The 12,794-nt window shown below is 28.7% G+C and overlaps 2 protein-coding genes across 2 annotated transcripts, besides 3 other annotated features; both read left to right on the top strand.

The window, feature by feature from the left end:
* Nucleotides 1-91: 91 nt before the first annotated feature.
* Nucleotides 92-1,554, top strand: TVAGG3_0888970 (dolichyl-phosphate-mannose-protein mannosyltransferase protein; the record flags this gene model as incomplete). Its single annotated transcript, XM_001310896.1, has 1 exon — nucleotides 92-1,534. One exon carries the CDS (start codon nucleotides 92-94, stop codon nucleotides 1,532-1,534), a length of 1,443 nt encoding a protein of 480 aa, XP_001310897.1.
* A 1,474-nt stretch (nucleotides 1,555-3,028) lies between these two features.
* Nucleotides 3,029-3,817, top strand: TVAGG3_0888960 (uncharacterized protein; the record flags this gene model as incomplete). The annotated part of the gene is made up of 1 exon (XM_001310897.1): nucleotides 3,029-3,817. The coding sequence occupies one exon, from the start codon at nucleotides 3,029-3,031 to the stop codon at nucleotides 3,815-3,817; it is 789 nt and encodes a 262-aa protein (XP_001310898.1).
* A 1,192-nt stretch (nucleotides 3,818-5,009) lies between these two features.
* Nucleotides 5,010-5,850: a mobile genetic element.
* Nucleotides 5,851-8,788: 2,938 nt separating this feature from the next.
* Nucleotides 8,789-9,760: a mobile genetic element.
* Nucleotides 9,761-11,929: 2,169 nt separating this feature from the next.
* Nucleotides 11,930-12,767: a mobile genetic element.
* Nucleotides 12,768-12,794: the final 27 nt, after the last annotated feature.

The raw sequence follows: 12,794 nt of genomic DNA, 5'->3' as shown, positions 1-12,794 counted from the left end.
CTTTTCTTTTTAAAACTTTAAGATATTATTAAATAACATAATAATGATTTCTTGTTTTAATGCATTTTGTTTGTTTTTGGAGTCATTTTTGATGAAGCCAGATGAATCAAATTCAACAGTTAAACTTGGCTTCATCGATACTGTTTGTATTATCATTGTAACAGTATGCTCTATATCTGTAAGGGTCAGATCTTTCCATCATCCAAACACTTGCGTATTTGATGAAGTTTATTTCGGAAATTTTACGAATTTCTATCTAAATCACACATTTTATCAAGATATACATCCTCCATTTGCCAAATTACTTATGTATAAAGTCGCAGAAATCGGAGAATATCCTGGACATTTAGTTTTCAACGGAAATATTCCATATAAGAGCCCAGAATATACGATGTTACGATTTACACCAGAGATAATTTCATCTTTTGTACCTCCTTTATGTTATTTATGCGTTCGATTTCTAGGATTTTCTTCTTCATCAGCATTTACATCAGGAATACTTGCTGCATTCGAGACAACATTGATCTGTGAAGGGAGACATGTCCTTACAGATGGAATTTTACACTATTTCTCAATACAGCACGTTACAGTTTTATTATACTTCCGAACTTTGAAAAAACGAAATCTTTACTTTCACATTTGGCATGTAATCACCGGAATAACCCTCGGACTAGCTTGTGCCATCAAAAATACCGCATGGGGACTGATGGTTCTCGATGCATATGTTTATCTAAGATTATTATGGCCAGAACAGAAAAAATCAATGGACAATTATATAAGAATTGTCTTTATATACGGTTCTTCGCTGTTTGCAATTAATTTTGTTGTGTTTTGGGGAACATATATTTTACATTTTTTAGCTCTTCCTTTTGTAGGTCCAGGAATAGATTACATTGATTTCAGCTTGCGAAAACATTTCGTTCCATACGGAAACAGCTCTTTATTGCGTCCGAGATTAGATCCTCCAAATCTTCTCTTCAGAACTTTACTTTATATATATAGAACACACGAGGGCAACATGAAACTAAATGGTTTCCACGAATCACAGAGCCATCCCAACAATTGGCCTCTTTTAACAGGAGTTGGTGTTTATTTCTTTACTCATGATTCCAGACAAATCAGATGCTTTGGAAATGTGTTTTCGTATTATTTCGCTTTTATTGGTGTTGTTTGTTGTTGTTTTGCTTACAAAAAACCACAAAAATGGGATGCTTTTGTTGTATCTGTTGGATATTGCTTTTCTTACTTCCCATTCTTCCTTATTCCGCGTGTATTGTACTTATATCATTATTGTATACCTCTAATGATCGGAATTGTTGGTTATGGAGTCGCATTAGATTTATATCTGCCAAAAAGAGTGAAAGGAGTCGTTATTGTTTTATCTATAGCATTAGTTATATATTTCTATTGGCTGATATCACCGTATATCTATGCTTTGCCTCAGAGAGATTATAATAAAGTGATTTGGAATAATGCATGGGTTGTTGGTGATAGCAGACATATTATTGAAAAGTCTCAAGACCGCCACAACTAATATTTATTTTTATTTTTTTGTTTGTATCTGTAAAAATTATTTTATTAAATTTGAATTTAGTGATTATTTGCAGAGTTGATTATAAGCTATCCATTAATTTTAATAACAGATGTAATTACGTTACATAATTAAAATTTATGAAAAAGAATTGCTCAAAGAAGATGGATAACATTTCAAATATTTTTAATCAATAAAGCTTGAAATTCATGAATAACACGATCCAATATAACTATATACCTCAAATTTTTACTTTTTCAATATCCCTGAGATCAAAAATTTGATTATAACTGAGTCAAATTTTAGCATTTGTCCATCATAGTATTACCATTATAAAGGCTCTTTGATATCCTATGCTTCCATATCAGTGTTGGTCTCTATTGTATTTCAAATAGTTCTATAATTTGAAAAATTTTCTCCATATTGAGTTGCAAAAGTAAAAAATTGAGGTATATATATATATATAAAATAACGAATTATGCAAAAAATGTGCATATTTTTGTGGTTATCAGATAATATTCGTCAATAAAAGAACTGATTTCAAACAATTAAATGTATTCTTTAGGTATCTCATTGTAGCGAATGGATAACCATTAGAGATTAGTTATGTAACATGTAGAAAATTGAAGAACAGTATTTAAGAATATAATATTCAATTTTATGAAATAAATTAAATAATTTCGAAAATAAGTTTATTTTTTAATAGCATATCTTGTTGTTAGGGCATATAATTGAAAGTAATTATGTAGCATCAAATACAAATTGGTTTTATGAACTTAAAATCCCCAACCACTATTTTATTTGAAATTTGAATTCATGACGATAAGCAGTCCTGAAGAAATTCAATCTTTGAGACGGGACATATCATAAAGACAATACATATTCAAAATTGATATCGATATTCATGATGAGGATTTAGAAAATGAATAAATAAAACAAGGTCAGGAACATGAGGTCAAAAAATTGAAAAGGACATTTCAGAATGATAAATCTTGAATTTAGTAAAGAATATATTTTATATTTTTATATCGCAAATTCCGAATTGTATTCAATAATCGGAAAATTTTCCCCAAAGTTTCACATCATCATTGCCATTTTAAATATTATAATCTGATACCAATATGCGATTGAAATGCAGAAATTGAATGGAGACAGATTATTTTCCACTCAATCTAACAATCAATTTTCTTAAATGTTTCCATTTTTGAGCGTTATTGTCATAAAGAATGATTTTTTAACGAACCGTAGACGTTCTGAATTTTGCAGGCGCTATAATAGAGACAATTATGTTGCAAAGCCTTATTATCCTTATGGGACACCAGACCCAAATTCATGCGAAATGCCAAAATATAATAAATCTAAAGACATAAAAAAGGACTTGCAACACTTAACTTCTATAGATGAGCTTGTGGAGTTCCAACGATGGTTGAATTCAATGAAACATATTTTTATGATCTATGTCAATGTACTTTAGCTTTAGATATTAATAAACTTTTAATGCATGGAATTCCAGAAGAAGCTAAATGTTATTCAGAAAATGCATCAAACGGCTGTCATTCAAATGTTGGGATTGGATCTAGTTCTGCAAATGCTGTTAAAACTTACTATATGGATATTGGTACACCTAATTTAGGTCATAGACAGTCAATTCTTAACAAAATGGCAACCCAGGTTACATTCTGTGGAGTTGGGAATCGCAATGCAATGCGCATGATGGACCCAAAAAAGAGAATGTATTATACAGGGCCAAAAGATAAAAGAAATTTTGAAACAATCACTCCATCAGGCCCAATTGATGTTGAAATGCTACCAGGGATTTGGACATTTAATCAAGCAGTAAGCAATAATACAAAATTCACTTTTAAAGTAAATGGAACCATTGTTCCACTTCTTTATGGTCCTGTTTTTACTGGATACATAGAATTCATTCCATACACTACCTGGACTTATAACACAAAGTGGGAAGTCACAGCTGAATTGGGAGAATATAGATATGAATATGCTTATTATACAACCAATTGTAGTGAAGATATTCCGGACTATATTTTTGATAGAATGATGGGAAGAAAATCAGAAGGAATGACATGGTATTTAATTTTGTCTTATTGCATCCTTGCAATTACAATTGTTGTTGTTATTTTGTATTTTGTTGTTGCATGTTATACATCTCAAATGATATGCATTGCAGCTTCAATTCAGCCAAGCACCCATGAAATAATGAAGATGACAATAACAGAAAAAGAAGGAGAAGTTCCTCCTGAACCTAAGAAAATAAGTTATTTGTAATCTATTTAGAATGAAATAAGTGCTGAGTCCATGATATGTTTAAACATTTTCTTGCACCATTGATATCATCTCATCAAGATTTGCCCATCAATTATAGTCAGAACAAAATTTTTTCATTGTCAATTTTTCAAAAGTTAATTTTTGTAATATTTGGAAATGATGCATATATATAATAAACCATATTTTTAGTAGTTCTTTAAATAATCAAATTGAATATCATTGAATTATGATCAGATATGTAATTACATCAAATATTACTTAGTTGCACTTTGATTATTCAGAAAGCAATGGAATTTTACGTTACTTGTATAAAAAACACGAATTCACATTTCCACAATATATTTATCTTCAAGAATCTGATCATCGGCAAGATTATCATGTAAAAAATGCTTTTGATTTTGATTATTCAGTTGACTCTTATTGGATTTCAAATACAAAATCTGGATACTTCTCGGTATGCTTTCCTTTTCATGCAATTACTATTGAATCATTTGAAATCACAACTTCATCAGGGTCTTGTCGTCCAAAACATGTCGCTGCTGAAGTTAGTAATGATGGAGAACATTATAGAGGATATCAGTCATACAACGAAGCAATGACATCAAAAGAAAAGAAAAGGTATTTTTTCAATGAGAATTCTAGTTATGTCAGATGCTTTAAATTTCATACTTTTGAATCTACTTGTCCCCAATATACATTTGGAGCAGATGTTGATCAAGTTGAGTTCTTTGGAAATCTAATAGAAATCAATCAAATGATCGATGCCTTTGGTAACCCTAAAGGAAAATGTTCGACATGCTATTCATATTATAGGAAACCTTTGGAATTATTTGTTATATTTTTAAATCAATAAAAAATTATTATTATATTTATTTTGACTGTATTCAGCATAGAAATATCATTCTGTACAAGATTTAAATAGCATGATAATGTATAGTTAATAAGCTATTAATAATTATCAGAAAAAAAATATTGCCTTAAAACAAAATGTCTGTATAGAAATTAAGTACTCTTATTTTCATAGTTATATCAATTTACCAGGATAAAATAAAAATTCAAAAAGAAAGAACATTGATATTGAAAAATCGGCATTTTTATTTGGTATTTAAGTATCAGCGAGTTCTTATGATTGTAAACAAGTTTTACCAAAGGATTTTCTGGTTCATTTAAATAACTGGATAATTTTTTGCATGTTTTAGACCGAAAATAGATTTTTTCGGTTTTCTCTTCAAATAATTGAAAGAATGATACTATTATAGGTGTATTATATTATATAGCATAAAATCATGCTATAGCCGAAAATTATAAGTTTTGAGAAGATTGAATATAACACAAATAAATTTGAATGTAAGTTAAATTGCTTGTTGTTTTTAATAGCTACTTAATGAGAAATCCAATATTGCAAAATTGAAATTGAATGATTGAAAGAACAGAAAAAGTCATTCTTTTCAATTTCGAATATGTTTCATTGTATTTATAATTATATGGCAAATAAGATATTTAAACTTGATTTTTGAAGGGAGATTCACAAAATTGAATGAATTCAAATAATTTTTATTCAAAAATAAACTAGTTATTTGAGTTTAATACTAATTATCTATTCAAACTACAAAGTTTGTAATTTAAAATATTTTGTGAGATCAGATTGAATTAATTCAAGGTTCTTTTCAATTAATATTCATGACCATATTACGCATTTTCGAACATTCTAAACCAAATATATAAAAATGGGAGACGAATGTTAAAATTGCTAGACATGGGGGAGTTGTCTGCAAAGTTTTAGCTCTTATCTCTAACAAAAAATTAATTTTTAAAAAAAAGACCGAATACGTTTCACAGCGAGAAAAAAATAAAAGGCAAGATAGAATTTTCTAGACATAAAGAAGTTGTTTACCGAGTTTTAGCTCTTATCTCTAACAAAAAATTAATTTTTAAAAAAAAGACCGAATACGTTTCACAGCGAGAAAAAAATAAAAGGCAAGATAGAATTTTCTAGACATAAAGAAGTTGTTTACCGAGTTTTAGCTCTTATCTCTAACAAAAAATTAATTTTTAAAAAAAAGACCGAATACGTTTCACAGCGAGAAAAAAATAAAAGGCAAGATAGAATTTTCTAGACATAAAGAAGTTGTTTACCGAGTTTTAGCTCTTATCTCTAACAAAAAATTAATTTTTAAAAAAAAGACCGAATACGTTTCACAGCGAGAAAAAATAAAAAGGCAAGATAGAATTTTCTAGACATAAAGAAGTTGTTTACCGAGTTTTAGCTCTTATCTCTAACAAAAAATTAATTTTTTAAAAAAAAGACCGAATACGTTTCACAGCGAGAAAAAATAAAAGGCAAGATAGAATTTTCTAGACATAAAGAAGTTGTTTACCGAGTTTTAGCTCTTATCTCTAACAAAAAATTAATTTTTAAAAAAAAGACCGAATACGTTTCACAGCGAGAAAAAAATAAAAGGCAAGATAGAATTTTCTAGACATAAAGAAGTTGTTTACCGAGTTTTAGCTCTTATCTCTAACAAAAAATTAATTTTTAAAAAAAAGACCGAATACGTTTCACAGCGAGAGAAAAAAATAAAAGGCAAGATAGAATTTTCTAGACATAAAGAAGTTGTTTACGAGTTTTAGCTCTTATCTCTAACAAAAAATTAATTTTTAAAAAAAAAGACCGAATACGTTTCACAGCGAGAAAAAAATAAAAGGCAAGATAGAATTTTCTAGACATAAAGAAGTTGTTTACCGAGTTTTAGCTCTTTATCTCTAACAAAAAATTAATTTTTAAAAAAAAAGACCGAATACGTTTCACAGCGAGAAAAAATAAAAGGCAAGATAGAATTTTCTAGACATAAAGAAGTTGTTTACCGAGTTTTAGCTCTTATCTCTAACAAAAATTAATTTTTAAAAAAAAGACCGAATACGTTTCACAGCGAGAAAAAAATAAAAGGCAAGATAGAATTTTCTAGACATAAAGAAGTTGTTTACCGAGTTTTAGCTCTTATCTCTAACAAAAAATTAATTTTTAAAAAAAAAGACCGAATACGTTTCACAGCGAGAAAAAAATAAAAGGCAAGATAGAATTTTCTAGACATAAAGAAGTTGTTTACCGAGTTTTAGCTCTTATCTCTAACAAAAAATTAATTTTTAAAAAAAAGACCGAATACGTTTCACAGCGAGAAAAAAATAAAAGGCAAGATAGAATTTTCTAGACATAAAGAAGTTGTTTACCGAGTTTTAGCTCTTATCTCTAACAAAAAATTAATTTTTAAAAAAAAGACCGAATACGTTTCACAGCGAGAAAAAAATAAAAGGCAAGATAGAATTTTCTAGACATAAAGAAGTTGTTTACCGAGTTTTAGCTCTTATCTCTAACAAAAAATTAATTTTTAAAAAAAGACCGAATACGTTTCACAGCGAGAAAAAAATAAAAGGCAAGATAGAATTTTCTAGACATAAAGAAGTTGTTTACCGAGTTTTAGCTCTTATCTCTAACAAAAAATTAATTTTTAAAAAAAAGACCGAATACGTTTCACAGCGAGAAAAAAATAAAAGGCAAGATAGAATTTTCTAGACATAAAGAAGTTGTTTACCGAGTTTTAGCTCTTATCTCTAACAAAAAATTAATTTTTAAAAAAAAGACCGAATACGTTTCACAGCGAGAAAAAAATAAAAGGCAAGATAGAATTTTCTAGACATAAAGAAGTTGTTTACCGAGTTTTAGCTCTTATCTCTAACAAAAAATTAATTTTTAAAAAAAAGACCGAATACGTTTCACAGCGAGAAAAAAATAAAAGGCAAGATAGAATTTTCTAGACATAAAGAAGTTGTTTGCCGAGTTTTAGCTCTTATCTCTAACAAAAAATTAATTTTTAAAAAAAAGACCGAATACGTTTCACAGCGAGAAAAAAATAAAAGGCAAGATAGAATTTTCTAGACATAAAGAAGTTGTTTACCGAGTTTTAGCTCTTATCTCTAACAAAAAATTAATTTTAAAAAAAAGACCGAATACGTTTCACAGCGAGAAAAAAATAAAAGGCAAGATAGAATTTTCTAGACATAAAGAAGTTGTTTACCGAGTTTTAGCTCTTATCTCTAACAAAAAATTAATTTTTAAAAAAAAGACCGAATACGTTTCACAGCGAGAAAAAAATAAAAGGCAAGATAGAATTTTCTAGACATAAAGAAGTTGTTTACCGAGTTTTAGCTCTTATCTCTAACAAAAATTAATTTTTAAAAAAAAGACCGAATACGTTTCACAGCGAGAAAAAAATAAAAGGCAAGATAGAATTTTCTAGACATAAAGAAGTTGTTTACCGAGTTTTAGCTCTTATCTCTAACAAAAAATTAATTTTTAAAAAAAAGACCGAATACGTTTCACAGCGAGAAAAAAATAAAAGGCAAGATAGAATTTTCTAGACATAAAGAAGTTGTTTACCGAGTTTTAGCTCTTATCTCTAACAAAAAATTAATTTTTAAAAAAAAGACGAATACGTTTCACAGCGAGAAAAAAATAAAAGGCAAGATAGAATTTTCTAGACATAAAGAAGTTGTCTACCAAGTGTCAGCTGTTACTTCTTCTCAATACTGTTATAAAATAAAAATCTTTATTATTTATTTAACCTTTATTGTTTCATTAAACTTCATTTATTTTATATTATAGTTTTATTCTTTTAGCTACTTGTAAACTAATCTAATTTTATATCTTCATTTTACCGGATTATTCTTCAGTACATCGATTGTGTATCTAAAATAATATCATTATCCTTATTCTGTTTTTTCCAAAATTCTTTTAAATATCTTTTTTGGTTAGATTACTTTATACTTTTTACTTTTATTTTTTAATTTCAAAAAAAAATTTGGTGATTGTTCTATTCTGTTACAATGTGCATTATCATATTCTAATGAATTATTCATTACATACATTTAAAAAAACTTGTTAAAAATGAAATTAAAAAATTATGTTTATTATTACGCTGTGAATGTGTCAACAGCGGTCATGCCTGTATCTGTATCCCATATTTGCCACAACCTTTCTGTATCTGCATTTGTGTATTTCGGTTTCAGCTGATACATTTGATTTGGCGTGTAATTTGTTCCAGTTAATGAATTAATTGGGAGATCTTCATGCGGTGTGTTATTATTGTACTCCCAAATAAAGGCAGGAATAGCCTGAATGCTTTGGCAGCGCTCCAATGTCGGCCAGAATCTCTCAATCTTCCCATTTTGGTAGGGAGAATGAGAGTCTGTATGCCGCCATTGGACGCCCCAAAGATCAAGTAGATCTTGAAAGGCGCCCCTATTTTCTGAACCGTTGTCGGTCCAGAAACAATAAGGGGCGCCAAATTCAATGAAGGCGGAAGCCGCAACGTTCGCTGTCGTCGCTGCCAGCATATCTGGTATTTGTATACACGCTAGGACTTTGCGGCTAAAATCATCGATTATGCCATAAATATACTGGCCACGAACACCCCTAAAATAATGAACATCTGCGTGCCAGATAAGATTGGGTGAAAGCGCCCAATATCTTACTGCTGTTTCTGGCCCGGCATGCTCTAATCGCGTCTTGGTGAAATGATTTTCTTTGAAGTATCTGCGTACTTCTCTATAAGATACATCAATTTGTTGTAATTTCAAACGTTTCCATTGTTTTGTTTGACCACAGGGAAAGGCCCAGTGGTCATGTATCACAGCAAGAGCTTTGATTTGGTCGTAGGGATTGACCCTACGACCTTTCTTGCCTTTAGGCAATGGGATATTCTGTAAGCTAAATTGATTTTGTAAAAAAGATTTTGAAACATCTAAATATTTGAAATCATTTGATTGAAGGGTTGGGGCGATGGGAACATGGGTGCAAGCTTCTTCCCATGTCATTTTACCTTCTTCAATCTGATTGGAAATACCAATTAGGTAAATTCGATCGACATACCCTTTGTAAGGATTCATTCTAATGAAGTACGTTAACAATCAAAATATTCTATAAGTGTCTAGTATGGAATTCAAAAGAATAAAGAAAATGGTAACGTAAATAAACGTATTACGAAATAATTTATAATTAAAATGAAAAAAAGAAAAAATAATAAGTAAAGTGACTGGAAATGAAAATGAAAATCAGTGTACAGTTTTATTTTTTTCTCGCTGTGAAACGTATTCGGTCTTTTTTTTAAAAATTAATTTTTGTTAGAGATAAGAGCTAAAACTCGGTAAACAACTTCTTTATGTCTAGAAAATTCTATCTTGCCTTTTATTTTTTTCTCGCTGTGAAACGTATTCGGTCTTTTTTTTAAAAATTAATTTTTTGTTAGAGATAAGAGCTAAAACTCGGTAAACAACTTCTTTATGTCTAGAAAATTCTATCTTGCCTTTTATTTTTTTCTCGCTGTGAAACGTATTCGGTCTTTTTTTTAAAAATTAATTTTTTGTTAGAGATAAGAGCTAAAACTCGGTAAACAACTTCTTTATGTCTAGAAAATTCTATCTTGCCTTTTATTTTTTTCTCGCTGTGAAACGTATTCGGTCTTTTTTTTAAAAATTAATTTTTTGTTAGAGATAAGAGCTAAAACTCGGTAAACAACTTCTTTATGTCTAGAAAATTCTATCTTGCCTTTTATTTTTTTCTCGCTGTGAAACGTATTCGGTCTTTTTTTTAAAAATTAATTTTTTGTTAGAGATAAGAGCTAAAACTCGGTAAACAACTTCTTTATGTCTAGAAAATTCTATCTTGCCTTTTATTTTTTTCTCGCTGTGAAACGTATTCGGTCTTTTTTTTAAAAATTAATTTTTTGTTAGAGATAAGAGCTAAAACTCGGTAAACAACTTCTTTATGTCTAGAAAATTCTATCTTGCCTTTTATTTTTTTCTCGCTGTGAAACGTATTCGGTCTTTTTTTTAAAAATTAATTTTTGTTAGAGATAAGAGCTAAAACTCGGTAAACAACTTCTTTATGTCTAGAAAATTCTATCTTGCCTTTTATTTTTTTCTCGCTGTGAAACGTATTCGGTCTTTTTTTAAAAATTAATTTTTTGTTAGAGATAAGAGCTAAAACTCGGTAAACAACTTCTTTATGTCTAGAAAATTCTATCTTGCCTTTTATTTTTTTCTCGCTGTGAAACGTATTCGGTCTTTTTTTTAAAAATTAATTTTTTGTTAGAGATAAGAGCTAAAACTCGGTAAACAACTTCTTTATGTCTAGAAAATTCTTTTTTTTATTTTTTTCTCGCTGTGAAACGTATTCGGTCTTTTTTTTAAAAATTAATTTTTTGTTAGAGATAAGAGCTAAAACTCGGTAAACAACTTCTTTATGTCTAGAAAATTCTATCTTGCCTTTTATTTTTTCTCGCTGTGAAACGTATTCGGTTTTTTTTTAAAAATTAATTTTTTGTTAGAGATAAAGAGCTAAAACTCGGTAAAACAACTTCTTTATGTCTAGAAAATTCTATCTTGCCTTTTATTTTTTTCTCGCTGTGAAACGTATTCGGTCTTTTTTTTAAAAATTAATTTTTTGTTAGAGATAAGAGCTAAAACTCGGTAAACAACTTCTTTATGTCTAGAAAATTCTATCTTGCCTTTTATTTTTTTCTCGCTGTGAAACGTATTCGGTCTTTTTTTTAAAAATTAATTTTTTGTTAGAGATAAGAGCTAAAACTCGGTAAACAACTTCTTTATGTCTAGAAAATTCTATCTTGCCTTTTATTTTTTCTCGCTGTGAAACGTATTCGGTCTTTTTTTTTAAAAATTAATTTTTTGTTAGAGATAAGAGCTAAAACTCGGTAAACAACTTCTTTATGTCTAGAAAATTCTATCTTGCCTTTTATTTTTTTCTCGCTGTGAAACGTATTCGGTCTTTTTTTTAAAAATTAATTTTTTGTTAGAGATAAGAGCTAAAACTCGGTAAACAACTTCTTTATGTCTAGAAAATTCTATCTTGCCTTTTATTTTTTCTCGCTGTGAAACGTATTCGGTCTTTTTTTTAAAAATTAATTTTTTGTTAGAGATAAGAGCTAAAACTCGGTAAACAACTTCTTTATGTCTAGAAAATTCTATCTTGCCTTTTATTTTTTTCTCGCTGTGAAACGTATTCGGTCTTTTTTTTAAAAATTAATTTTTTGTTAGAGATAAGAGCTAAAACTCGGTAAACAACTTCTTTATGTCTAGAAAATTCTATCTTGCCTTTTATTTTTTTCTCGCTGTGAAACGTATTCGGTCTTTTTTTTAAAAATTAATTTTTTGTTAGAGATAAGAGCTAAAACTCGGTAAACAACTTCTTTATGTCTAGAAAATTCTATCTTGCCTTTTATTTTTTTCTCGCTGTGAAACGTATTCGGTCTTTTTTTTAAAAATTAATTTTTTGTTAGAGATAAGAGCTAAAACTTTGCAGACAACTCCCCCATGTCTAGCAATTTTAACATTCGTCTCCCATTTTTATATATTTGGTTTAGAATGTTCGAAAATGCGTAATATGGTCATGAATATTAATTGAAAAGAACCTTGAATTAATTCAATCTGATCTCACAAAATATTTTAAATTACAAACTTTGTAGTTTGAATAGATAATTAGTATTAAACTCAAATAACTAGTTTATTTTTGAATAAAAATTATTTGAATTCATTCAATTTTGTGAATCTCCCTTCAAAAATCAAGTTTAAATATCTTATTTGCCATATAATTATAAATACAATGAAACATATTCGAAATTGAAAAGAATGACTTTTTCTGTTCTTTCAATCATTCAATTTCAATTTTGCAATATTGGATTTCTCATTAAGTAGCTATTAAAAACAACAAGCAATTTAACTTACATTCAAATTTATTTGTGTTATATTCAATCTTCTCAAAACTTATAATTTTCGGCTATAGCATGATTTTATGCTATATAATATAATACACCTATAATAGTATCATTCTTTCAATTATTTGAAGAGAAAACCGAAAAAATCTATTTTCGGTCTATAACAGGATAACTTTTTGCAACAATTTCTG

The sequence above is a fragment of the Trichomonas vaginalis genome, chromosome VI, assembly GCF_026262505.1.
Source record: "Trichomonas vaginalis G3 chromosome VI, whole genome shotgun sequence".
Taxonomy (NCBI): domain Eukaryota; phylum Parabasalia; order Trichomonadida; family Trichomonadidae; genus Trichomonas; species Trichomonas vaginalis.
This window is presented reverse-complemented; position numbering and strand designations above follow the sequence as displayed.